This window comes from Salvia splendens, chromosome 16 (assembly GCF_004379255.2).
Source record: "Salvia splendens isolate huo1 chromosome 16, SspV2, whole genome shotgun sequence".
NCBI classification, from domain to species: Eukaryota; Viridiplantae; Streptophyta; class Magnoliopsida; order Lamiales; family Lamiaceae; genus Salvia; species Salvia splendens.
The window spans coordinates 12,246,073-12,273,639 of NC_056047.1; the positions used below are offsets into that span (position 1 = coordinate 12,246,073).

At 38.4% G+C, this 27,567-nt stretch overlaps 4 protein-coding genes, 1 long non-coding RNA gene and 2 other non-coding genes across 10 annotated transcripts; 4 read left to right on the plus strand and 3 right to left on the minus strand.

The window, feature by feature from the left end:
- The first annotated feature begins 432 nt into the window (after positions 1–432).
- Positions 433–8,770, plus strand: LOC121772729 (biotin carboxylase 2, chloroplastic-like). Its single transcript, XM_042169929.1, is given in 18 exon segments — positions 433–462; positions 613–682; positions 931–1,256; positions 1,812–1,953; positions 3,093–3,191; positions 3,345–3,401; positions 4,374–4,409; positions 4,411–4,446; positions 4,906–4,995; positions 5,750–5,809; positions 5,906–6,091; positions 6,182–6,274; positions 6,351–6,432; positions 6,702–6,808; positions 7,371–7,446; positions 7,867–7,913; positions 8,004–8,066; positions 8,430–8,770. Coding segments are annotated over 17 exon segments (1,608 nt in total). The 5' UTR covers positions 433–462; positions 613–631; the 3' UTR covers positions 8,487–8,770.
- A 1,763-nt stretch (positions 8,771–10,533) lies between these two features.
- LOC121772106 (transcription factor SRM1-like) lies at positions 10,534–13,981 on the plus strand. Of its 2 annotated transcripts, XM_042169083.1 has the most exons (3): positions 10,534–10,660; positions 11,496–12,108; positions 13,310–13,981. In XM_042169083.1, exons 2-3 carry the CDS (start codon positions 11,726–11,728, stop codon positions 13,782–13,784), a joined length of 858 nt encoding a protein of 285 aa, XP_042025017.1. In that variant the 5' UTR covers positions 10,534–10,660; positions 11,496–11,725; the 3' UTR covers positions 13,785–13,981. The 2 variants fall into 2 exon arrangements, with proteins under 2 accessions (XP_042025017.1, XP_042025016.1); XM_042169082.1 differs by lacking the exon at positions 10,534–10,660 and having other exon boundaries at positions 11,213–12,108.
- Positions 13,982–14,157: 176 nt separating this feature from the next.
- Positions 14,158–14,353, minus strand: LOC121773065. The gene has a single exon (XR_006044641.1). It is a non-coding gene; the product is annotated as a U2 spliceosomal RNA (small nuclear RNA).
- A 604-nt stretch (positions 14,354–14,957) lies between these two features.
- Positions 14,958–17,231, plus strand: LOC121772105 (UDP-N-acetylmuramoyl-tripeptide--D-alanyl-D-alanine ligase-like). The gene is made up of 3 exons (XM_042169081.1): positions 14,958–15,820; positions 15,982–16,085; positions 16,596–17,231. Exons 1-3 carry the CDS (start codon positions 15,086–15,088, stop codon positions 17,164–17,166), a joined length of 1,410 nt encoding a protein of 469 aa, XP_042025015.1. The 5' UTR covers positions 14,958–15,085; the 3' UTR covers positions 17,167–17,231.
- Positions 17,232–17,333: 102 nt separating this feature from the next.
- Positions 17,334–17,530, minus strand: LOC121773064. The gene has a single exon (XR_006044640.1). It is a non-coding gene; the product is annotated as a U2 spliceosomal RNA (small nuclear RNA).
- Positions 17,531–19,839: 2,309 nt separating this feature from the next.
- Positions 19,840–22,128, minus strand: LOC121771246. Of its 3 annotated transcripts, none has more exons than XM_042168028.1 (4): positions 21,689–22,128; positions 21,164–21,278; positions 20,290–20,930; positions 19,841–20,201 (listed from the first exon to the last, which is right to left on the minus strand). In XM_042168028.1, exons 2-4 carry the CDS (start codon positions 21,203–21,205, stop codon positions 19,943–19,945), a joined length of 942 nt encoding a protein of 313 aa, XP_042023962.1. In that variant the 5' UTR covers positions 21,206–21,278; positions 21,689–22,128; the 3' UTR covers positions 19,841–19,942. The 3 variants fall into 3 exon arrangements, with proteins under 3 accessions (XP_042023960.1, XP_042023962.1, XP_042023961.1); XM_042168027.1 differs by having other exon boundaries at positions 21,346–22,128; XM_042168026.1 differs by having other exon boundaries at positions 19,840–20,201; positions 21,253–22,128.
- A 3,294-nt stretch (positions 22,129–25,422) lies between these two features.
- LOC121770864 lies at positions 25,423–27,251 on the plus strand. The gene is made up of 3 exons (XR_006043869.1): positions 25,423–25,599; positions 26,468–26,532; positions 27,005–27,251. It is a non-coding gene; the product is annotated as an uncharacterized LOC121770864 (long non-coding RNA).
- The last annotated feature ends 316 nt before the right edge of the window (positions 27,252–27,567 follow it).

Genomic DNA, 27,567 nt, shown 5'->3' on the forward strand with positions numbered 1-27,567 from the left:
AACAACAAACACGAACACGACCCGTTAAGAAAACTCCAAACACGAATACGACCCGCTACCCCCAGATACGAACACGACACGAACCACTTCGGGTTAACACGGCACGACAACAACACATGTATGTCTCGACACTGTAATAATAGGAAAAATAAAAATCTATTTTCACGCTAATACTAAGAGCTCCATTAGACTAAACCTAATTTAAATTTTAAAATAAATAATAAATAATAATATTATAATATATTAATATTATTTTTAACGTGTAACACGAACACGACACGAAATTTTCGTGTCGTTATCGTGTCGACACGATGAGGACACGAACGCAATAAGCTTTGACACGTACCCATTATTTTCGTGCGGGTTCGTGTCGTGTTATCGTGTCGTGCCAAAAATTGTCAGTCATAAGTTTTACAAGGCTAAGCTCTGATCAAGATTGCATTTTGGGGGCGCATTACTGAGGTACTCTCTCTGTTAGCAGATCCTGTGCTTGCGATATTAGAGTATTTGTTCAAATGCTGCTGATTATTGTCCCTGCATCACAATTTTTCCGTTTCTATGACGAGCTTCCGGCTATGGGTTAATCTTTCTAACGCTGCTCTGTTATTTCAGTCTGGTTTCTTGATCGAAAATGGACTCTGCCACTATGAATTTTTGCAGTAGCTCCGTTCGCTCACATCCTGTAAGTACTTGTCGATTTCCTTTTACTTGCATATTTCTGGCATGTTGTCTTCATTTGTATGCTGAGGTTAATACGATCTTATTTTGACTCTTGAAATTTACGAGTGATGCATGTAACTACTGACTACAACTAGTAATGTTAGGATGCTTTCCTGTACTATATCCTTATTCATTTATTCAAATTTCTGTCTGTCAATCACATTGGTCTTCGAACTAAAAGTCTAAAATTTATGTTTTATGATGCAAAAGGGTTTATTCGTGGGGAGGACAGCAGGAATTAGGAGCTCGCAATGTAGCTTTATGTTGGGAAGTAGGATTCACTTCCCTAGGCAGAGGATTCAGGCTTCACAAGTTGGTCATAAATCTGGGAAACGTGGGGGTGCTCTTACTGTTACGTGCCGTGATGACAAAATTTTGATTGCCAATAGAGGAGAGATTGCAGTTCGCGTGATCCGGACTGCCCATGAGATGGGGATCCCTTGTGTTGCAGTTTACTCAACAATAGATAAAAATGCTCTTCATGTAAAACTAGCTGATGAAGCCGTTTGCATTGGAGAAGCACCAAGCAGTCAATCGTAAGCATAATTTTTTATTCATCCATTAAATTTTGGTTCTTCTCTCACAGTCAGTAAAATCATGTATATTAAAAAATGATTAGCTTTTATCTAGGATAACTTGGATAGTCTGTCAAAGGACCAAATTTTTTATAATCAAATTGGGAATTCTAGTAACTTATAAACACAGACTCTCTTACTTGGTTAACTGTTTAGATACTGAAGAGCTTTTGTGGGAAAATTGGTAAAAAAGTGGACATTGTTTAAGATTCCAAGTGTTTCCTCTGGTGGTCTTGAGGTGCGGGTAGAATAGCGATGTAGTAGTTTTGTTTTTATTGTGTTCCTACGCAGTTCTCTGGAATAACAGTTTCGTTTCCCTGGGTTCTTGAGCTAATTTGAATGAGGTTTTGGGATAATTTGAATGAGGTTTTGGGATTGCTACGTGGGGACATAGGTCCCTCTGTACTTGATTTACTACTGTTTAATTTTAAAATAGATAATTTAAGTTATGCAGTATTTAGTATGTTTCCTATTTCATTGTGACTAAATCCTTCTTGGTTTTGGGTTTTCTTACAGTTACCTGGTGATTCCCAATGTCCTATCTGCTGCCATCAGCCGTGGATGTACCATGCTGCACCCTGGATATGGTTTCCTTTCCGAGAATGCTGTTTTTGTTGAGATGTGCAGAGAGCATGGAATCAACTTTATAGGACCAAATGTAAGTTATCCAAATTCAAGTGCTTACACAACTCAAGCTAATGCAGTGCATCCTTAACTTTTGGAATATCTAGTTTACCAGCAAACCCTGTCATTCATGAGGAATGGGTGCATTGTTCAAACAGATTCTATTTGTAGGCCAATAATGTGAATGTTGAATGTTGAATTTCCTAAATACTTTGACAAGCTTTGGGTTCGGTCATTGTTATCTTACTGAGATGTTCTATATTTGATAATGATACTTGAATGAAGCTCGGACATGTCCCATAGATAAGTGACTCTTGAGTTTTGGCAATATCAATGATTGAATCAGATGGTAGATTCTATTGAAGCCTGGCTTCTGCTTGTCCTTGTTTTCCTGTGTGCTGGGAGTTGTCTGGCATCAAATTATATTGTTCTGTCTGGCTTATGTGATTAGGCTTGAAACTTCATATATATACATCTAGGGCGGGGGACAGTAGATAGAGGACCTTTTAAATGGAGCTTTATGTGTCACTAAGATGTCTGAGGTTTTTTATTCTTCAATCCGGTGGCGCTGTTTCCTGTTTGTTGTAGTTGTAGAGATTAGTTATGAGGATGTGACCACAGAGTAAGCTATGTTTGAATCATGTTCAACTTCAGCATCATATTGCGTCCATCTAAGTTCAGTTGAAGCCAAACTTCTATTGACTTTGGGTTGAGTATTGATGCTTAACATGGATGTTTGCACTCCATTATGCCTATATGAATTAAACTAGCATTCTCTATACAATAAATTTAGTACTCCCTCCGTCCCAACTAAGTTGGTACAAAAAAACTTGGGCAAGGAGCTTAAGAAATTATGTTAAATAGATTAAATGAAAGTAAAATAAATAGGAGAGGGGAAAAAGTAGGAGAGAAAGTAGGAGAGATGAAGAGAATAAAGTAGGTGATGAAATAAAGTAAGAGTGATTGGATGTTTCGTTTTTTGTCAAAAAAGGAAATGACTCAACTTTGTTGGGACGTCTCAAAAAGGAATACGACTCAACTTAGTTGGGACAGAGGGAGTACTGTTTTGATATGTCAAATGACTATTTATAAATTTGTGTTTCTCAGTATCCTCCTCATTATTATTACCTGGATACAGATAGATTATGAATTCAAATTTTTATTTCATTGCAGCCTGATAGCATTAGGGTCATGGGTGACAAGTCAACTGCTAGAGAAACAATGAAAAATGCTGGAGTACCAACTGTCCCTGGAAGTGATGGATTGCTGCAGGTATTACCCTATGTCTGGATTACTGCTTCACAGACAACATTTTTCTTGTACATTCTAATAATAATAATTGTGTCCATGTGTGATGTTAGCGCAGTCGCACGAATAGGCTCTTCTGTCTTCTCCGTTTTATGAAAATGGTTTATGTCATTGCAGACTACTGAAGAAGCAATCAAACTTGCAGATAAGATTGGTTACCCTGTCATGATTAAGGTATGTTTGTATAGTATGTTCCATTTCAAGAATTATGTTCCCCAACCACTGTGATTACAAAATACGTGTTTCTCAAATTGTCTTTTACTTTACCGAGGAAAAATGAGTTGGCTTTGTGTGAGTTTAAGATGACACTTCTCAAGAGGTCTGCAATTTGTTAGCAAGATTATATATTATCTTCTTCGATGCATATTATTTGTCTGTTTCAAATGAAGCCTTTTACTGTACCTCTTTAGTAATACGCTAAGAGCAAGTTAGTCTTGTCATCCTACATGATGCATACTTGAGATAAGATGTTGAGAAATTATACTGCGAGACCTGACTAGTACTCAAAAAGGAATCTTGTAGGGTAAATGTGGTTGATATTTTTTCAATGCTAGTATTAGTCAAGGCAAAATGGAATAGGTTTATCTCTATATGAAGTAGTTAGGAATTTTAGTATTCAATTGGAGGCTAGTTAATATTCTGTCCACAAAAGTAGCATTTAGAAAACCGATTAAGCGTGCATATGTTTACAAAAGGCCGATATCAGTCCTGATGTTTTGTTTCCTTTTTCATGGGCTTATTTTGTCTTTCTATTATCAAAGTGGGTACTTTAACCATCAACCTTTTTCTAATCCTTTATTTCCTAGATAGATTTCAGAGTAAATATACTCGAATTTTAAACTTGTCTCACAGAGTGACCTCCTAGTCCTTTGTGCCAACATTTAATCCATCATTAAGTAAGTGAACCATTTGGTGCCTGTGTAGTCTATATGAATTCTTCTAATAAGTTCTATGTACCACCGTCTGCTGATGAATCAATAAATGCTCTTTGTAATCCATTAATTGTTCAGCAGTGTATCTGCAATGTCATTCTTATATGCAATTGCATTGAAACAAGTTGCCAATACATGCATGAATCATGATGCACAATGTTGGTATTGTAAATTTCACGAATGTGATTGACGACATCTGATTCATATTTTGAAGGCAACAGCTGGTGGAGGAGGACGAGGAATGCGACTTTGCTAAAGAACCCGATGAGTTTGTGAAGTTGTTGCAGGTAATTAACTTTCCCCTAGAAATTTTAGGTGATTTATATAACCTTAGGGCATGCTATGTTCTTCCTATTTCTTCGTGAGTTCTATTTGATCCTAGACTATTTTATAATACTTGCTGGTGGTTGGTGTTCTTTTTATTACACTCATGATAAAGCTAATTATTTAACATGTCAGTATTGTCGTATATACTTTATCCACTGTTCAATTTTAGCGTGTTTGCAGTTTTCTGCAGTGAGAGTAGTGAGATGGAGCCACATGGTTATAGTGAAAATTTACTTATCTAAACCGTGCCTGAATTTTCACGCTTTCTAGTGTATGCATACACTCTTCATAACAATCTGTCACATGTTGGTGCTGATAACACCCGTAGTTTTACTGAATTATTTCATACTGGCGCCAATGGATTTCATTGTGAAATGTGTAAAATAGTCGTTATTTATCTTCCTTTTTCTGGGACACAGCAAGCTAAGAGTGAAGCTGCAGCTGCATTTGGTAATGATGGTGTTTACCTGGAGAAGTATATCCAGAATCCGAGACATATTGAATTTCAGGTAACAACAAACTTATGCTTGTAATGAAGTTACCATTGAATAGACAAATTAGGATTTACATATTTGGAGTTTGAACTTGTTTCCACATGGATATCATTGTGTCAAGGTCCTTATGAATCTGATGAACTGATGACTTATGTTGCGTTAAATAACAATGTAGAAAAAAATATTGCAGTTGGATGATGTTTATCTAAGCAAATCTTTGGTCCTTAGTGGATTTCAGTATGTGACAATCTGCTAATGGATTGTGATGTTAGTATCCTATTTTCGGCTCACAAATAATAATGTTGAAATTCCATTTGAGAGAAAATGAGGGATTACATATATAAGCAGGAAGTTACATAGAGGGGGGGGGGCATCAAAGAGAGATATGCAGTGCAATTGTCTCCAAAATCTTTCTGATACCCCTCACCCTCTGCCATTTATGCTAAATCATAAAGAGATACCTGGTGAACAGTGAACTTCAAAGCGACGTCATATAATCTGTTGATTAAATCTCATTCGGAAAAAGAGTATTTTCTACTTCCTCCAGCATATTTGCTAGTTCTTCAAAGTTCTGATAGAGTATTTTTTACTTCCTCCAACGAGTAAAATTGCCAAAGGTAGAGATTGACACATCGTCATGTTTGTTGTCTTTAATCCTTCTCTGCTTCTTCATGCATATTATGAAAACTTACGTTGTTTACATTGTGGTTGCTTGCTATAGCAATTCTCAGTTTATTGCTTCTGACATTGCAAGAAATGCCATCTACAGGTTTTGGCTGACAAATTTGGTAATGTTGTGCACTTTGGGGAGCGTGATTGTAGCATCCAGGTAGACATTGCAATTCACTAGTTTTCAATCTGCGAAACAATGTTTCCAGATGTAACATTGGTGAAAGGTAGTGATGTTGAAATTTCTTGTCTGCAGAGAAGAAACCAAAAGTTGCTAGAAGAAGCACCTTCTCCTGCATTAACACCTGAGTTGCGGAAGGCTATGGGTGATGCAGCAGTTGCAGCAGCAGCATCAATTGGTTACATAGGTGTTGGTACAGTTGAGTTCCTTTTGGATGAAAGAGGGTCCTTTTACTTCATGGAGATGAACACCAGGATCCAGGTGAAAAGATGGGGCTTGGATTATCTATTCAACAGCAGTGCTAATCCTTGATATATATGAATGAATGTACTTTATTTGATTGTTTTGTAGGTTGAGCATCCAGTTACTGAGATGATATCCTCAGTTGACCTGATTGAGGAACAGATCATAGTGGCTAGAGGCGAGAAACTCCGTTACACACAGGTATATAACCAAAGCCTTCAAGACCTTTGCTACCAATCTTCAATCACTCATTGATGTGGACATTGTATTTCTATAGGACGATATTGTGCTTAAAGGACATTCAATTGAATGCCGTATTAATGCAGAAGATGCTTTCAAAAATTTCAGACCTGGACCAGGTATGTTTGATTATTATCCATGAGTAACTGATTGTTAAAACGCTTTCTTCAAAACTTATTCTTAGTTTTAATGATTGGTATGTGATTGAATTAACTTGGTTCTTAATTGAAACCCTGGGACTTGTTGCAACACGGGTCGGAGAATGAAGAAATTGTTCCAAACTTCGAATTCAAATACCAAGTGATAAATGATCTTCTGTGCTAGACAATATCAATTGGTTAAGTGGTTGTATCTTACACTCAAATGCCTTTCGTGTTTAACTGAACAGGGAGAATTACAGCATACCTTCCAGCTGGAGGCCCATTTGTGCGCATGGATAGCCATGTTTATTCAGATTATGTGGTTCCACCCAGCTACGATTCCCTGCTTGGAAAGGTTTGCCATCATGTTTGGCAAGGAAGATGTTAAGAGACCTTTTGATTTCATTGCTTTTTAAGGAAATAAAAGTGAACATAATTGACAATTTGGCATTGAATCTCTTACAAGTGCTATTATTTTAAGCTTATCAACACTCATTCTAGATGAAATATGGGTTCCACAGGACCATGCACATCTATATTTCTTTTACATTTGTTATTCTATTAGAGGATCAAAACGGGGAATTAATCATTATCCAATCAAAATAAAGTATAATAAACCTATAAGCATAGACATGATAGCTGAATTTCATGCTGAAGCAGATTTATGCCAATATATGTTCCAATTTTACGTGCATAGTAAAATTAGCATCTCTCTTGTCAACACTATTATTTATAGGCAACATTACATCATTATATGGATTGTAGATTTGTTGTTCGATTTCAGCATCATGAGTTTATGCATCAGGCGTCAGCATAATGCTATGTTTGACATATTTCTTATATCCTAGTTTTCTTTATCCTTTTGAAAACTAAGCTTTGGGAAGCACTAAACTATATTGCAATATTGTGATTTTTAGCTTATTGTTTGGGCTCCGACAAGAGAAAGGGCAATCCAGCGTATGAAGAGGGCCCTTAATGATACCACCATTACAGGTAAAGCATAGAGATTTTACTGTAGATTTCATTTAATGTTACAGTTAAAATTTTATCTTGAAATTTTTTCTTGGCATCCTTGAAGAATTGATATAAATAATCTGGAGTTGATTGCGGCTCTTTTACAGTTTTCTCATCGTGTCTGATTTTCCGGATTCAACTTCTAGAAAGTTTTATCCTTCGATGGCTTCAATGATTTGTTGTTTATAATCTGTCACGTTTCTGTTAATGCAAATTTATTCCTCTTTACTCAGTTTCCTGTCTTAGAGAGATTATTTAAGAATTGTTTAAAGACCTTACTCTAAGATTTTATATGTTAGTGCATTGTGCTAATCTTGCTTCGGAACTAGCCTTTAAAAGTGGCACACCGCATTGGATCATGATCAAATCATGTGTCGTAACATTTTTGAGTGTCTCCAGGGGTCCCAACAACAATTGAATACCACAAACTTATCCTGGAAATCGAGGTAGGCTTCAGAAAGTTTATGATAATTGATACAGAGTGTTTCCTGAGAGGCCTTCATCAATTTAAACTGCTTCATGTGTTTATGGTATAGGATTTCAAAAATGGAAAAGTGGATACCGCTTTTATTCCAAAACATGAGCAAGAGCTCGCTGAGGTGAGACACTTATCCAAGATAGTCGCCATAAGTTCTCTTCTTGCTTCTTTTGGGAAGTCATGAATTTTTTACGAGAAACATTCCATTACGAGCATCCTTTCTCTGATATCTTGCCAATCTTGTATTCTTTTTCCGTATTTCATGACTAGCTCGAAAAAAAGTCTCAACTTTCCCATTTTATTTGTTTAATCTGATTTGGAAAGAACATGTTAAAGATGAAATCACTCAATGAAACCAGTTAGCAGTGTAGGTGTAGCTAATGTGGCTCGATATAGCACAATGTTGTACGATGCCATTGCACTCACTCATATATTCAAGAGAGCGTTGTGGGGTGTCGTTGATTTCTTGTGTTTGTGATTGCAGCCTCAGCCAACGGAACCAACAGAAGCTCAGAAAGAGCTGGCTAGAGCTTCCGCTTAAGCTAGTCTCACGTCGCGATCAATGGAGGCAAGCTTTTGGCTTCACTTGTTTATTTGATACAACTTGTTTTCCACATTTTTCACTTGTCAAATGGGCTTCCGATGTAACGTAGATGAGAACTGTTCTTGGTTTGGGGTAAAAAATTATTTTCAGTTTTTTCACTATCATAAATGGGTAAAATAAATGTGGGATTTTCACCAGTTTTTTGTAATTACCTTTAGATTGAGTTATTTTTGAGAAAAATAATATGGTAAATGTTAAGAAAAAAATACTACTAGTATTTATCCTAAATGAAGTGACATAAAATCCCCATAGTTTAGGAATGCAGTGTAATTGTTCATATGGTCATCCTCAATAATGACTGTCATATTTAATCAAACCAATCCTAAATTTGTAGAGTTTATTAATTGGTAATAAGTGCCATCATTAGATATAGAGACTACAAAGCCTTATTCATGTCCTACCAAAACTTTGATATGATGCTATTATTGAAAATACAATAAAGACCAATCTCTTTTCTCCAACTTTCAAAGATCTGCGCCTTTTTTAATATATTATCCATGGATGATTAATCATGTGAAAAATAATTGAACAAATTCAATAAAGTAGTCTTATATATGACGGCTACAAAGTTCTATGCAAGGTGGAATGGGCAACTATAGTGACACTACACAATTAAAGAATATCGAAATTATATAATAATGTATGCTTCGAATTATTAACAATGCCACTTATAAAAAACTAGTTTCTCTATCCAAATCGAGTAATGGTGTAGTATATCAATTTGCTTAAATATTATAATATTTATCTTATCTCCTCTTCTTTCCTATATTGGATGATTACTAAAAAAAATACAACTTCTCCAGAAAGAAAAGGTTAGCTTATGGTTTTTGTGTGATTATTAAAAATTTCTTTCTTAGACATTTTAAAGTCACAAGAATGCGTGTGTAGGGACAAAAGAAGTTATGTATGACATAAAATATGATTAGTAGTAATAAAAAATAGTAGATTATAAGTGACTTTGGACCGGAATTATATGTGTACAAACTATTTGTTGGGGAACACGCACATTGTTGTCTTGATCATTTCTGGTTGACTAGAATCTGGATTGATATCTCAGTAACCTTTGGATTTGGATGAGACCTCTCTCCAAGTTTTTCAGTTTTACAACCCTTTGGATGTTATTTATATTTGACCAAACTCTCTATAATCCTCTACATATTTATTTTACTGTTTTTAGAATTTAAACTAAACATGGAATTACTTCCAACAACAAAAACTTGCCGGGAACTTTTAGATTTATACTCACAACACATATCAGTAAATATGTAATAAATCATTCTATATATATATATATATACCTCTAACCATGCTAAAAATAGTGATTAGAAGTCGAACTCACAACAAGGCGAAAGAAATAGCTATTATGTAGTTCCTAAATTAACATGGACTTGGGTGAATAATGTGATAGCATTATTTATGTATAAAAGGTTTTATTTATTTTTAAGAAAAAGTCTTATTTATACATGTTTTAATACTAATTTTCATAAAAAGTCTTATTTATTTTTAAGAAAAGTTTCAAATTTAAATTTTTAAAAGTAGGTATAAAAATGTAATTCTAGATTGTTTAAAATAAATACTCCACAAGACTTGATTTTACTAAAAAGTACTTAGTATTTATTTTTAAGAGAAGTCTCATTTGTTGTGAGTAAATTTTTATTAATTTTGTAAATGTAATACTATAAAAATGATATTTTAAATTGTGGAAAAAAAAACATAAAAGCACAACATCCTAGTGTGGTGACGGACTAGAGGCTAGAGAACATAAATGATTTTGTACCATCTTATATTAACTCAAATACTACTAATAATTTGACCATAAATGATTTCGAATTTTCAATTTCGATTGATAAGTAGGCCGAAATTGCAATGTTAAAAAGGATTGACTAGAGCTCAAAACTTGAAATTTGTTGGGTTTTTTTTGTCTATTTAATCGGATTACCATAATCAAGCAGAGTTATCAATTTTTAATCAAGCGGTGACTAAGCAGAGTTACAAAATTAATGATTGATACATATAGAATATTTATCCTGTTTAAGAGTTTAAAACAATGTTTATCCTGTTTTAGAGAGAGAGAGAGGAGGCAACTTGAAAATTCTTTGCAGGCTCTGCAGGTTAGATTTCCAGTCTCTGCAATGCATAGAAAACTCCAAATCCTTGATTCATCCACACTACATGTGTAAAAAGTTTGATCTCTGATTAAAATTCCGTGTAAAGTCTAATTTTAATGAGTAAAAGTAGGTGGAAAAGTTTCAAACTTGCTTATGTCACTTTCTTAGTGATTAAAGGGGTTTTGGTGGGAATAAATTCCATGATTTGGGAGTTACTACATGAGGAAATTTTCAACATGTGCATGGTGTTTAGGGTTTAATTCTTGATTACTGGTTTCCTCAATGGTTAGAGACATTTGTTTGTGTATGCAAAAATGGGGTTCACCTTTATCCCTTCTAAAAACTCCTACATTTGCAGAGGAATTGTACCTTTTTGCTTTGCAGAACACGCGTTTTAGAATTTGACCCAATGGTAACTTGATAGAAGAGAACAAAAAGTGGCTGTAAAAATGAATTCTTGGTGTAATTCTGTTTTGCTGTGGGCCTCTGCTGTGAAAAACTGTTAGTAGCAAAATGAGTGCCTTTTGTCTATTGGTGAAAGTTTTTTTGGGATGATTGAGATGTATCAATCTGATTAGTGTTATTATCCATGTTGGACTTCTGGGGCTTTCTTCTTTGTTTGATACCATGGTGGTCCCTTTCACTCTTCACATTCTTACACTGCCCTAATTACTATCTTACTGATTTCCCATCACCAATTATTTCTGCCCATCTTTTTTCTTTGCATTCCCGTTTCACCGGTGCCTTTTCCTCGAAAACTATGTTTTGTTTATATATATTGATGGCTTTGGGAGATATTTCTCATGGTCTAACCAAACTTCTTCATTAATATGGTCAGCATTTCACTGGAGGCTCACTGAGGCAATTCACTGGTGTATCGACTTCGTGTGGTTCTTTGCGGCATCCGTTGTGGTTGTTGTTTAAGGCCCTCTCTCTTGTTGTATTTGTAACAACATAATTGAGATCTGAAATATTTGGATTCAGAGCAATGCATCTGAAGTACTACTGAGTGGGATTCATTTTCTGGGAATTGTTGTGGTTAGCGCTTTTGGATTCGATTTAGACTAGATGCCAGCTGAGGAATCAAGTAGCTCCGTGTGGAGTAGGGAGCAGGATATACAATTTGAGAAAGCAATAGCTTCTTATGGTGAGGAGTGTCCGGATAGATGGGAGAAAATTGCAGCAGCAGTGGCTGGGAAATCTGTGGAAGAGGTTATGCACCACTACGAACTTCTAGTTGATGATGTAAACGGAATTGAGGCTGGCTTTGTAGAAGTTCCATGTTACAATTCTTCTTCAGATGGTTCGGCTGGTCATGCTGGTGATGAAGCAACTACTAAGAAGGGCGGCTATTCTGGAAATTCAAACAGTGACACAAATCGGGGATCCAAGTCTTCTAAGTTGGACCAGGAGCGTCGTAAGGGTATTGCTTGGACAGAGGATGAACACAGGTAAACGCTCTGCACTTGATTGCCATGTTCTAATCTCATATTGAATAAACTGATCTAGACTAGGTGGGCCAGCTTTATCATAACAAAGTATGTAATTAAATATTTCATCTTACCAGATATATTCCAAGTTTCCAACTCGAATCTTTTCTTGGAGTTGCTCGTTTGATACTGTTCTGGAATAAAGAATGCTATATGTTCCTGTTTAGTGTCTAGCATTGAAGTGCCTAATGTGTACTTGGTTGAGAAGTGGTTCACTTAAAATGTAACATCTTTAAGGATATCTTCCACACCTTACATGCTGTTTCTAGTATGTCTTTTCCTTCAATATTTGGCATCTTTACTGAGTAAAGTCGAGGTTTTGGCTTAATGTGCGCCTGCACAGATATGCTCGTACACTCATACTAGATGTACAACTTGTACCCACCCCTAAGGGTGGTGGTAACCTTGGTGCCATTTTGGACTTTGTCAATACCTTTTAAAGTTTAAACACAATTGAAGAGCTAGCATACATTGGTTAGTCATCTCCAATTTTGGATGATGCAAATGTGATTGAACATAGTTAGCTATACATTCTAGTAGCGACTATCGATACATTTTCTCAGTTTCATACATAATTATATATTGGGATTTAAGAAATATTACATCCCAATGTTAATAGGTACCCCCAGTCAATATCTCAAAGGAGTATTTTAGCTGCAAAGATATTTTCTTTCTGGGAATTTTGTGGCTGCAGACCTGTGCAAGGTGCAGAAACATTAAAGCAATGCCTTATTTTGATTTAGAAATCAACTTATTGTTATATTTATGCTTAGCACTTTAAGTCAGCGTCTATAGCAATTGTGGGTCGTGATTTTACTCTTTTAAACCTGAAATGTTGGTTTAGTTCAAGATATTAGCAATAGAATTCAGTACACTTAAGATATGCAACTTCTTATAGTACTCTACTAAAAAATATCCGGGATATTTATATACGCCTATCCTTTATTTGTTCTTGAATGTTGATGGTATTCATCATCTTCTATAGCAGATGTGAATTCTGAATGTTGGCATATTTGAAAAATTTTGGGTGATTAAGATACATGTAGGGGACTTGAGGTTACCCACGTTATGTTATTCTCCATATTGCAGATGTTATGGCTCTCGACAGAATGTGAAGTCTAGCTTGTTGGTAGTTTCACTAACTCGTGTGCTCAAAAAACAGGTTGTTTCTTCTGGGACTGGACAAATACGGTAAAGGTGACTGGAGAAGCATTTCTCGCAATTTTGTGGTGACAAGGACTCCTACACAAGTGGCCAGCCACGCTCAGAAGTATTTTATTCGTTTGAACTCCATGAACAAAGATAGGAGGCGATCAAGCATCCATGACATTACCAGTGTCAGCTGCGGAAATGTTTCAGAGCCTCAAGTTCCGATCACCGGTCAAACTAATGGTGGAGGTTCATCTGGAAAACCTAACAAATCCCTCCCTCAATCTCCTGTTGCTGCCACAGGAGTTAGCATGTATGGGTCGCCAACTATGGGACAACCAATCGGAGGGCCTATTGTTTCAGCAGTCGGCACACCAGTAAATCTTCCACCTCCTCCGCACCTGGCATATCCAGTTCATGGCTCCGTGGTTCCTGGTGCCCCTTTGAATATGGCTCCCGTGTCTTACCCGGTGCAGCGTCATAGGTAATTCCGGCTGAGAATTATGGCAGATGCATTTTTATTTCATTTTTATTGTTATAAATTAGAAATAAGCCATAAACTGAACCCAACCTGTATAAGCAAATTATGTCTCAAGTCATCAAAGTTATGGTTGGACTTGTTAAGTGTAAACTATTATCTGTAAGACTGTAACTTTAGAAATAGAACAGTTTTATTAGCCACTAATCTTTTCAACATTGTCTCTGTTTAAGTATTGGTTGTCCATATATAGAACTGGAAAATGTCCAAACTTGCCTATTCATTTCCTTCTGGCAGTTTAAAGATATCCTTGATATATAAGTATTAAAAATAAAATTGAGACAGCAAAAGGAAAAATTCACAAAATATAAACTAAGATTGGGGTGGGGTGTGCCAGGCCATGGCAATAGTGCAACACCAAGGCGACACTTGAAAGCCCAGGTAGCAAGCTACCACGGAGGGCTCTCCCCCTCAAGAAATAAATTTAATATCGCGTGAGTCGATGACTCACATATCAGATATTAAACTGATAAGAACAGATACTACACTTGATCTTAGCCAAAAGGCCGAGAAAGGTATGATTATTCACACCCGGAGATTGTTTATTTATTACATTATGTCACTCCACGCCTAGCTCGGAGGTTTCAATGTGGGACAATTATCCAAACAAACAACATATGTCTGCTTTCATGAAAGAAATACAGTGAGAGGCATGCAAAATTAAGACCTTTATTCCCCACGCATTTCCTTGAAGAAGATTTTGATTATTTGTTGTGATTTACGTTATTAATTATCAATATTTATAAAGCGTGATTCAATAGAATGGAGAAAAAGATCGTGATTGATGTATCATATTTGTGTTTTTGGATTTAAGTTCAAAGGCAATTCAATGGAGATAGCACACTATAACTACACAATGATGGATAAAAAATTATAGGGGAACTATAATTCATAATTACACAAAACAAAATTATCAGAGACAGAATATCATGATGTTTTTTTAAAAAAAGTTTGCGTCAAAATGGTAACAAATTTATCCATGCGTAAAATTAAAAAAAGACGATGTTTGCGGTTACGACTAAACTAAAATTTTCAATCAATTTTATTTTCAAAAAACACATTATAAATTTGTAATATTTCAAAAAAAAAAACACTCAATTTTAAATTTAAAGACCACCACGAAATGAAATTCTGAAGCTCGAAAATCAGTTGGTCTACAGTGAGCCAAGATTCGAGACGAACAGCTTTGGCAATCAATTGGTAATTCGTGTTGAAAAGTAAAGGAGAAGCGCAGTTGATCGAACTCGAAAAATGATAGTTTCCCGCCTCCCAAATCCTCCGCTTTGGACAGCGCCGGAAATCGCAGAGGCCATCGACGGAAAAATAACTCAATGGGGCAAACCCGGTTCGATATCCTCCGACACTCGCACCCTTCAACCCGGCCAATGGTTTCTCCCCCTCGTCGGCCAAAACTTCGACGCCCACACCTTCATAACCCCTCAATTATCCGCCAAGGGGGCCGCCGGCGTGATCGCCAACCGCGTCTCCGAAGATTGGGACCTAGGTTTTGTCCAAGTGCGCGGCAACACATTAGGCGCTCTGAAAAAATTGGCCGTTTTCGCGAGGAATAGGTTTGACGGCTGCTTGATTGGGCTGACGGGCAGCGTGGGCAAGACCACCACCAGAGCTATGGTGGCGTTGGTTCTCGAGAGTGTCGGATCGGTCTATCAGAGCCCGGGAAACTGGAACAATGAAATTGGGGCTGCATTGTCGCTTGCTGGGATGCCGAGGGATGCGGCCTTTGGGGTGTTGGAGTTGGGGATGAGCGGGAAAGGGGAAATCTTGGAGCTTGCTAGGGTTTGTAGGCCTAATGTGAGGGTGATTCTGAATGTCGGTGCTTCTCATTTGGGAAATTTCTCGAGTTTATTGGAGGTTTCGGCTGCGAAAGGGGAGATTTTGAGGGATGCACGGCCTGGTGATGTCTGTGTTTTGAATGCTGATGATCCTCTTGTTATGAGCCTTCCTCTTCCTCTGGGTGTTAAGAAGGTGATAAACCCCGGGTTCGAATCTTGTTATTGAATCATGTTAGATTGAGTTACAATTTACAGCTAGCATGCCAAGTTGAAGAATATCTGTTCTTATACCTTTGTAGCACCTAAGCATCTTGAGTTTGACTGCATCACTTGTTCTTTTCGTCTGTCTTTCAGGTGCTCTTTGGTCGTAAGCAAGGCTCTGATGTTCGCTTAGTGTCAGTGAAAAGTGTCGAAGGGGGTCACAAAGTAGAGGTTGTTTTGGAAAATTATGAAGAAAAGTATGTTTCGTAATGAAAATGCATTTTTCTCGTCACAACTCAAACGTAGATGGTAGCATGCGGATAGATTAGAAATACAGCTTCCTCGTGCACTTTTTCTATGAACTCTAGTATATAACTCTGAATGTATATACTTATATACATGTATGTATGCAGAGAGAGTATGAAACTTAGGCAATTTAGATCTCATTGTGAGTTGTGGCCTTACACTTAGTAATGCAATTTTGAAGTGGCTGCAAGACCATAAGCAAACTTTCTTTTCACCTTTGATTACCGAATATGGTCATTAAAGGCAGTACTAATATATTTTATCTTGAAATTCTAAGTTGTCAAAGGATCTCAGAGCTGAAGCTCCATACTTAAGTAATGATGCAAGCTCTTTTAAACAAGTTTTGTTTCTTTGTTGTTGCTTTCTGTGAAGTTTCCTTTAGGTTTTCATCTGTTGCTCTTAGTCGATAGTATTGGTTGTTGTTAAGCCTTTTTGCCTACTCAGTTGTATTTAATATCCAGGGTCAAATTCCTCATTTCAAGCCCGGGACAGCATTTAGCGTTGAATGCATGTGCAGCAGCCGCTGTTGCGACATCCATGGGGATCCCTCTTGCTTCAGTGGGAAAATCCTTGTCAGCATTCGTCCCTGTCGAAGGGAGGTCTGAGCTTGAAGTTGCTGCAAATGGTATCAAAATCATAAACGATGTTTACAATGCTAGCCCTGTCAGCACAAGGTGTGCAATCGACACACTGAAAGCAATTGACTGCTGTGGTAAGAGAGTCGCCGTTCTGGGGGACATGCTTGAACTTGGTCGGACAGAAATCAAATTACACGAATTGGTTTTGCTGCATTGCCTTGACGCTTGCGTTGATCTGATCGTGATAGTTGGGAAGAGGTTTATGGTGGCGGCTGATAACTTGAAGCTTGGTCGGAAGGTGAACATGGTGCCCGCTTACGATTCTGAAAACCTTGCTCCCAGAATTTTGGAATACTTGCAATGTGGTGATGTTGTTTTGGTTAAGGGTAGTCGTGGAATGAAAATGGAGAAAATAGTTAATGCTATTAAATCCTATTCTCTCGTAAGAAATTAGTATTTTTGTCTTAGTTTTTCAACACTTTACTGCATATGAAAAGATTAATCATTGTAACCATCTTACGTTGATGCGATTTTCTCACTTGTGGATCACCCAGACAATCTATACGATTAACCAAGAAAAATCACAAGTAATTGCAAAAAAGAATTTCAACTGTGATTTGGGTGGGGTGCGCCAAGCCATGGCAGTAGTGTAACGCCAAGGCGACACTTGAAAGCCCGGGGCAGCAAGCTACTATAATGGGCTCTCCCCCTCAAAAAATAAATTTAATATCGTATGAGTCATTGACTCACATATCAGATATTAAACTGATAAGAACAGATACTACACTTGATCTTAGCCAAAAGGCCGAGAAAGGTATGCCTTGGTACATCAATTGATTCTGTATTTATTATGCGTTGTCTGCGGATATGTAGTTTAGATGTTTCGGTGTGGGATGATAAATAAATACATGAACTGTGTTTCTTATATTTTTAGTTAAGGAATCAATGTGGATTAAGTTGCTGTCTTTCACATTTATGTACAACCATATGATTTTGACATGTGAATCACTAACGTTGCAGATAATGATTTTAGTTTCATCTAAAATCTTGGATGTGTAACATGACTTAAATATATATAAGATTCTGAACCATATTAGATTTGCTCCTTATCTGATGGAGTATATATGTTTTACAGGATGAAACTGAAAAGAGTCTAATACGTAAACCTATTTTTTACATCCTAATACTAAGTAGAGAATGATAGCCTGCTGCAAATGTGTCAACGTTCTTTGATGGTTAAGAAATCCCATGAACCAGAACTCAAAATTGTCCTCCGTCACTATCTCCACGTATTTCTGCCTCGGGTTTTTCACATTCTCACTTTCAACAGCTCTCTTTATTTTGGCTAGAGGGATTATCACCTGCATCATCAAACTATTTTCACTCTCCATCTATACATAGGAATTAGGATACCAATTGCAACATAACAACCTAATGATCTACCTTGTAATGTTGTTTTATAAGCCTTCCATTAGGAGGGGAAGATATTTTGATGGATCTGTCGCTGCAAAAACCAACTCTCTCACTCGAAACAAACAAGAGTCCCGCTATCGGCCCTGCTGTTGTTGATAGATAGCATTGAGAAGCGGTATATAATTTTTCAACATCTATGATGTTGAAGTTGTTGATGAAGATTTTGTGGAGTCCACCAACATGAAGGATTCTTGCCCCTAACCTTAACTTTCCTAAGCTTTGTGTCATCACATCACATCACCCAAATACTAAAAGTGAAGATATGATATATGTAGGAGTTTAATATATTAATTTCCAATCAATCCTTTTGAACAAAATGGATCACACTCATTTGAAGTTGCTTTGTTGCTGGAGTGCTGACCATGTTGAGCAGGGCTTGAAACATAGATATAGTAATAAAGTGAATGGGTAAAGAGTAAAGACTAATCTCCTGAGGTGCCATCTATACTTTGTGATGCAACAAACACTTCCTCACTTTTAGGACTGCCTCTTCCAACGGCCACAATTCATACCTCTAACTTCCATCCTTTCTCTTTTTTATTACATCATCCAATATATTTTTAACGTGTATTAATTCTTGTACTTGTTATTTTAAATAATGTACACGTCCTATGTAGTACTTAGACAGAGAGGAAATTGAAAATGTGTAGCAGATCATCTCCCCAAGTGCAAGTCATCACCACTTTCTTTATGTAGTATATATACTGTCTCTAGAAATATATACAAAGTTGGGTCACACTACTCATAACCTATACAGGAAAGTATGACTACCTCATTTTTTTTTTCTAATTTGCAAAAAACACAAACATTGTTCTTTCATCATTCTCTTTATTTTGTTTTATTCACATGAATGGTGTAAATTTTATGGTCAAACTTTTATCTAGTCATTAGATGTTTTCTTTCAGTTACCAGCTTTTATTTAGATGACGTGCTGCCCATGTTTAAAGTATTGATAAATTAGTAGATGATGGGCCTTGAATTTTTATAATTCATCAGTCTACGAAAAATAGTCTTATTTTTCCATCCATGAAAAATAGTCTAATTTCTATAAATAGAAATTCTTTCTTTCACAGTACTTTACTCACTTTTTTCCACTCTCTTCCACTTAAATTTCACTAACCTCTTTGGCAAACCATAGGCACCCCACCCACCAAAGGTGACCAACCTAGACCCGTAAGCCTTATTGATTACTCATTGACTCAATCCAAGTAAAATCAGGAAGGCTAAGGTTCTTGATTTTGTAAGTATATATAGCAATGCTCCCACATTTTTCTAGGTATTTCTCGATGTGGGATACAATGTAATGTCTTCTTCACATTCTTCAACTCGACTACATTCAGTAGAGGAGAAAACTAGAGATTTTAATCTCAGGTTCAGAGCTGTATCTAGAGTCCACCGAAGGGAAAGGTTATCTAGAATATGGCCACCCGGTGCAGCCACATAGCTAACTACGACATACTACTACTATGTTATGGTTTGGTGCTCATCAGCGGCAACATTCTTCATGACAATTGAATTTAAGCTACAAGGGGCAATTATCAAACACGCATTTATTCAAGTTTCAAGATTAGTCCAAATTTCCATAACACCCCTTTGATTCTCCCATGCAAAGCAGAATATCTTCGAAAATTCAAAAAGTTGGCAGACAAGTAATGGTATATTATAAAGATATTAATATCCTCTTACAAAACAAACCATACAATCAACAGAAACAATAAATAAATACATTGTAAATATGTAATAAAAATCCCTCAAATTCAAGCTAATTTCTTCGGCAGCGTCGGAGAAGAACCCGAACCAGAAGCCTCCCCCCTAGGCGGCGACCTCTGCTGCGGCGGCTTCTTCACATACTTCCTTGCCCACACATGCTTACCATTTATCGAATACTTAGCCTTGTTCCCCTCAACTATTCCATCAATCACCGCCGCCGACTTCGCCACCATCTTCGCATACAACGGCTGCTCATCCGCCTCCACCTCTTGCATTATCACATCCTCTATAAAATCCCCAAATCTCCTACATTACAAAATATCAACACGTCACATCTTTCCATTTTTTAAGAAATTATATTTTGGCGTATATATAATATAATACTATAATATACCTAGTGAAATATTCCCGAACCTCCTCTTCAGTAGTAGGGTACCCTTTCGAGAACGTCAAGAAAATGGTACGGTCATCTGGCAACACCTCTTTCTCCACTTTGCTATCGCTGAAATTCAAATTCTTAGCCACCAAATTCCCCAACTCGTGCCCCACTATCAGCCTCTGCGCTGCCACGTCGAAAGGCGGGAATACCCCCCGGGCTGCTTTCGACGGGAATACCCCGGCTGCATCTGGCACGTGCAGCTGGGGTAGTCCCATCACATTCGCTGGCGCCTGCAGCGGCGGCAAATGAGGTGGGACCACCATCCCATGCGCCTCCAATCCAGGGTACGGATTGTACAGCAAATGCATGGGGGGCGGCAGCACGGGGCCGATGAGGTCGCCGGGCGCGCCAGCAGACGGTGTTGGTGATCTTGGCGACTCTACAGAGGACGGTGATGCGGTTGTCGTGGAGGAATCGGAGGCTGACGCCGGAGGGGATGTTGAGGAGCTCGGAAAGGAGCTTGGCGCCGTCGTCGGGGCAGCGATGAAGTGGTCGGACTCGATGCACTTGACGCAGGCGGCGGCGGCGTTGACGAGGAGGGGGGGAGGGAAGAGACGCGCTTGATGAGGGTGGAGTCGGCACACTCGCGCTCGAGCCTGTTGGAAAAAGGAATCATAAATGGCTGCCCTCATTCATTACAGTGGAGTTCCTAGATGGCCGTCCATATTTATTAGAGTGTAGAGTTCCTAGTGTGGTGTAGTTCCAATACGCATTTATTGTTTTACTCAAAGGGACTCAAATCTCTCTATAAATACTAGGGAGATGAGCATTTCAAATTAATAAGAAAAACATACAAGATATATTTCTTTCTACTTCCAATATGTCTTACCAACTTTTCTATACCTCTCTCGATTACCATCTTTAAGAGCATGAAATTTCGATTTGGGGACTCAAAGCAATGTCATCATAGTCCCATACCTTTATCGGCCTTTCCTTCATTATCCCTGTAAAACCAAAACCAAATATGTCAGACTCTGACACAGAAAATACCAAACCAATCCTAACAGAAACCATGGCAGATTTTGCGGCACAATTTGCCGAATTCATGAAATTCATGAATAAATCTGGAAACAAGTCCAAAAACTCCACCAAACAGCCACAATCGCAACTGGAGTAATTAGGAGAGATCAATCTGAAAACCAAACTCAATGGGGATAATTATCCCCTTTGGGCCAATCTGAGAAGAGAAGCGGTCAATGACAAGGTGCTCAAACAAGAAGCTGCCCAATCTGACCAATCTGGAATTGCCACCGGACTTGGCACGTTCAACCGGAGCCGACCATTCCACCCACAAGCAACCATATTCAGCATAAATCGAAAGCAGAGGAAGATAAGAGCAAGTTAACTTGCTCACACTGTGGAGGAAAATGTCACACACAGGAGACGTGCTTTCATCTCCACGGGTATCCTGATTGGTGGCAAGAGGTGAAACGTACAGGGCAGAGTGGAAAACGTGGCGGCGGCAATAGCGGTGGAAGGGCAGCGGCGGCAGTAGCAGGTGGCGACAGAGCCACCTACACCGACGGAGCGACGGGCAGCGTCTGCAACACCTCCATGCCGCCCCCTCCTCTACCTCCACACCTCCTCAACGGCGGCGGCGGAGCCAGTAACAACCCCACCGGCAGCGCAACGATTTCACACAACACAGCCAAAGCGTCAATTACTACCACCAAAAATTGGGCACAAGGTAAAAACGATGTTTCGACGGCGAGGGAAGACAGAACATGTAACCGGGGAGGAAGCGGGGTTCCGGCCGAAGTAGCCGCCTCAGATGAGGCGGCTAGGGTTGAGGCGGAAATCACAAGGGGGCGGCTAGGGGTGAATAGAAGGGGGGGGGGGATATTTTAATTCTTTTCCCATTTTGCAAAAAACACCCCCCAGTTCGGTCTTATCCCAAAATAAACCCCACCCAAAAAATACCTCCCAAAAAAACCCCAGTCAAACCCTATATCTCAAACTAAGCCCCATTTGACCAAGAAATTCCAAAAGACACCCCAATCTGTCCCAAATTCCAGAAAGACACCCCAAACTTTTGAAAAATCCGGAAATACACCCCCCAATTTCGAATTTCAGCCGTCCATCTCCTGTTCAAACTCATACCAAGCTCTAGCGTACTCATCATCCTCAAACTTAGGACCCAAAGACTACCACTGAATTTTTGATTGTGGGGCAACCAACACAATGTCTTTTGATGCTTCAGATTTCCTCGATATTTCCCAATCCACAAAAAATTATGTTCAAACAGCTAGTAGGGAAGTAGCATAAGTAGAGGGGGCATGAACTATCACTATTTCACCAACCCTTCGCCTCTCAAACTGTCTTTATGTTCATTCTTTATCCCACAAGCTTTTGTCTGTGAGTCATGTCACAAAAGACCTTAACTGCAATTTACTGATGCAGCCTCGTTTTTGCATGTTACAGGATATCAAGACGGGGATGATAGTTGGGCGTGGCACTGAGCGACATGGACTGTACTACGTGGATGAGATAGCCCAACGGAGTACTGCAATGCTAACTCAAGGACTAAAAGACAGACAAATTTGGCTCTTGCATCGCCGGTTAGGGCACCCATCTATAGGGTATCTTCATCTACTCTTTCCCGAGTTAGTTTCTTCTTTGCATGTTTTGAATTGTGAAACTTGTGCTTTGGCAAAAAGTCATAGACATTCCTTCAAATTGAACAATACTAGAGAAAAATTCCCATTTGCTTTGGTTCATTCTGATGTGTGGGGTCCAGCCCCCGTTACTGGGGGACAAGGTTTTCGATATTTTCTGTTGTTTATTGATGATTTTTCTCGGATGACTAGGATTTATTTTTTGAAAACAAAATCAGAAGTTTTTGAAAAATTCACTGAGGCCTATAGTCTTGTTCAAACTCAGTACAACTGCTAAATTCAAATCCTTAGATTCGACAATAGAAGGGAATATGTGAACTCTAGAATGAAAACCTTCTTCACAGAAAAAGGCCTTGTCCACCAAACATCGTGTGCTTATACACCAGAACAGAATGTGGTAGCCTAGCGAAAAACTGATACATCCTTGAGATCACCCGTGCGCTCCTAATCGAGTCCAACGTTCCTAAATCCTTTTGGCCAGAAGCTATCGCAACAGCCGTATACCTCCTCAATCGTCTTCCCACAGGAATCCTAAACTTCAAAATCCCCCTAGAGGTCTTCTCTTCCCACCACTCGACACCTTCATCTCTCAAACTCGAACCCAGAATTTTTGGTTGCTCAATTTTTGCTCACATACCAAAACATGATCGTGACAAATTCTCACCATGTGCAGTAAAATGTGTCTTCTTGGGTTATGGGAAAAATCAGAAAGGGTATAGATGTTATGACCCGTCAACAGATCGCATGTACGTAACTATGATCTGTGACAATAAAGCGGCAATCAGCATTTCAGAAAACCCAGTACAACATGACAGAACGAAACACGTCGAAGTTGATCGTCACTTCATCAAGGAAAAAATTGAAAGCGGCATCATCGAATTTCCATTCGTCCGATCTGAGGAACAACTTGCAGACATGCTAACCAAGGCATTGAGTCCTAAAGTCTTCAAAGAATTTCTGGGCAAGTTGAGTATCGGAGATACCGTTGCTCAACATGAGGGAGAGTGTTGGAAAAATGAATCATAAATGCCGCCCTCATTCATTACAGTGGAGTTCCTAGATGGCCACCCATATTCATTAGAGTGTAGAGTTCCTAGTGTGGTGTAGTTCCAATACGCATTTATAATACACATTTATTGTTGTACTCAAAGGGACTCAAATCTCCCTATAAATACTAGGGAGATGAGCATTTCAAATAAATAAGAAAAACATACAAGATATATTTATTTGTACTTCCAATATGCCTTACCAACTTTTCTATACCTCTCTCGATTACCATCTTTAAGACACATGAGGAAGGCGATGACATGGACAGACTCGACGGGGTCGCGGCGGAGGGGCGGGTGAGGAGGGCGTAGAGCTCGCGGTCGATGGTGTGGAACTGGCGGAAGGCGTCGTCGGGGACGTGGGGGCAGGTCTCTAGGGGAAGAGGGAGTGGCTTTTCATGGCGGCGCCTTCCATTTTTCTCGGTGGTTTCTTGATTCGGTGATTGATGGGGGGTTCAGGGGGTGAGTGGGGGATGGCATTGGGTGCGGGTGGGGATATATAGGTGGCGGAGATGCGACGGTTGGGGTGGTGGCTGTTGGTGGAGTGGTGTGACGAAATCTGCAATTGTTGGATTAGCGTTGTTTCTGTAACGCCCCACTTTTCGAACCCTAAATTTTTCGAACCCTAAGATGTTGTACTTATTGCTTTGATTGCCGAATTAAATGACGGATTTATTATGTGATTGAAATGGTGACCTAATTTTGATTTGATCGAGTCAAATTCGTTGATTTTATGAAGTGGCTTAAATTAATTAATGTGGAATGAAATATATCATGGTGAATTATATTATTTCGGGGAGTGAGATTTAATTAGGATCATCAATAATTACCTTGCCCTTTTATGAAGGGAATTTTCGACCACTATTATTATTTGGAGAGGAATTTATTTTTCTTGGATTTAATTATTTGTTTTGGGATAATTATCCAAATTAAATCCTAAAGCCTAATTATCTTATTTATTTCTTGATAAAATCGGCCCCTATTGTTTTGATTAGGGAGATTTCGAAATCTCCTAGCTTGTGGAAGAAGAAATTATTCACTAATTATTTTGATCCCTCAATTATTTCCTTCCATGTTTTAATTGGAATATCCTAGCAAATCTTTCCCTACTTTATTTATCAATATTTGGAAATTATTCCTTGTGGGAGGAATTGAATAACACGCCTATTTTCATATTATTTGGGAGGGTTTTTATTGATTTTCTTGCTCCGTATTATTTTATTCTGCTCCGTGAAAATACCAAATTAAATTAGAGGCTAATTAAATAGCCTTAATTTTTGAAAAATCCTCCTTATTTCTTCCCCCTATTTACGCCAACTCCATCCCCCTCAAATCTCTCAACCCTTATTTGAATTATTTCCCATATCTTGTAATTTAATTGTTGAATAATTATTTTTCTATCTCTATAAATAGAGATAACACTAAAACCTAACCCTAGCCACCTCTCCCTCACGCCTCTCTCCTCTCCCACACGCCCCACCCCCTTTTTCATCTCTTCTCCCACTTGTTCATCCATTCCACTCAAGATCCTATCAATTTTCCAAGAGATTGTTGAAGAACCAAGGTTTTAATTGCTTCCTACCGATTATTTCGTCCAAGAAAAGGTAAATTCAAACCCATATTCTTCAATCCTCTCCATCTAGACTTTCTTTGACTCCCTCATGCATGTAGAGAGTGTAGGGAATGAAGATCTAAGGGTTTAATCGGTGGGAATGTGAAATCATATGTGTGAGTGCGTTTTGATTGCAATTGCTTGTTGATTTATTGAATCCTCGGTGATTGATGTGCGATTTCATGAAAATATGTGTTTAAGGACTCTTTTGAGCATGATTGTATATCAAAACCATGAAAAGATTGATTTTGAATGAGTAGGGATAAACCCTAATTCGAATTGCTATCAGTATGAAAATCTGTGATTTCCGAACAGTGTGTTCTGATGTATTTTTGACCAACCAAACGAACTCCGATTTGACCGATTCTTCTTCCTGTGTAAACTTCGTGATGTCTTCTATATTGTGTGTAAATTTCGACCCATTTGGCTAAACTATGAATTTATGGTGAATTTTTAAAGTTGACTGCGCGATTCTGCTAAAAACGTGTTTTCTCGACCAGTAGGTTACGCCTTTGGTTTGCCCGACTTAAAAGTGGTATTTTGACATGAAATTTAAACTGAATGTTATTTGATGAGTCTACTGCCTTGTCATAAAGTTTTAGCCCCATCGGAGGTCGGATGATTTTTAAATAATTTTTACAAAAAAGTTGCGCAGAGCTGCCAGATCTCTACTTTGGTTAAACAACTATATTTGTATGCTTGAATGACATACATGAGTTTACATATGTGATGAGGTGATGTGATATGCAAAGATGGGTGATATGATGTGATTCCTATTGTTGATTGGGAAAGGGGAGTGATCTAGGACATGCATGATTTTAGTCCATGTTAGTGACTAATCGGGGACACATTATCCAAAGGTGAAATTTTGTGCGAGACGCGTGATACCAAAGGAAAAGCGAAACTTGAAAACTAAAGGATCGAGGTGGGCTCTCTTCCTTTTTAAATAAGGACCATGTCCTAATGTTTTATCAATGAGAATAAATGTGACTTCATGCCTTGTTTTGGTTTTTACGTGCCTATCTGATGTGGTTCTTGCCACTATTTATAAATCGAATTCGGGTCCCCGTAGGGCAGCAAACCCTACTTGGATTAGTGTACACCTATGGTAGACTGTGTGCTAGCGTACGGGCTGGCCGGTCTAGTGACCTGGTTTGCGGCCGCATTCCTTGTCATGTATTGGCAGATATGGTTAACGTCTATGGGAAAAATGACTGATCAGTCGATGTTTGAAATGAAAAAATGATTTTGAGTGCCTCGGGCCTTTCTAAAGAAAAACCCCGACGGTTACTTACGTACGGCATGATATCATAAACTGTATTTACAATGTTTTCGGCATGAGCCACTGAGTATTATTTCATAGTACTCAGCCCTGCATATGTTTTCCCTATATGTAGGTTGAGCGGCGACGGGCGGTTGGCGGTGTTGAGCAGGAACTAATAATGAACTGTGGTTGTTTTGGTTTTGAAATTCCGAGTGTCGTTGTGTCTTCACACATGACGTCACTCTTCTCTTGGATGCTTCCGCTGTGATATTTTTCTTAGAATACTTTTCATTTAAATTCTGAAACTATTTTATGATGGGATGTTTGAAACTCGTTACACTTTTTGAATAAATGCTAAACCCTAGTCTTTATTCATTAAACCCTAATACTCTTGGTCGCATTATTTATTAGACTTAGTTTTTAGTCAAACTTTTATTGAAAACCCTAGTCTTCTATGCCGTTCATCTAAACCCCTTTAAGTCGCGATCGCCCGCTTTTATTAACCCTAAGGGGCGGTCGTGACAGTTTGGTATCAGAGCCTCAGTTCTTTCCGCTCTGGACCCAAGAGTCTTGTTTGAGTCAAAATCTATGCATGTGTAATTTGATAAATTGATAAACATCGATAGCTCAACACCACAACTCGTCTCCGCCCAACCACAAAAAAAAGAGGTAAAAATACTTTTGTGAGTTTTGGAT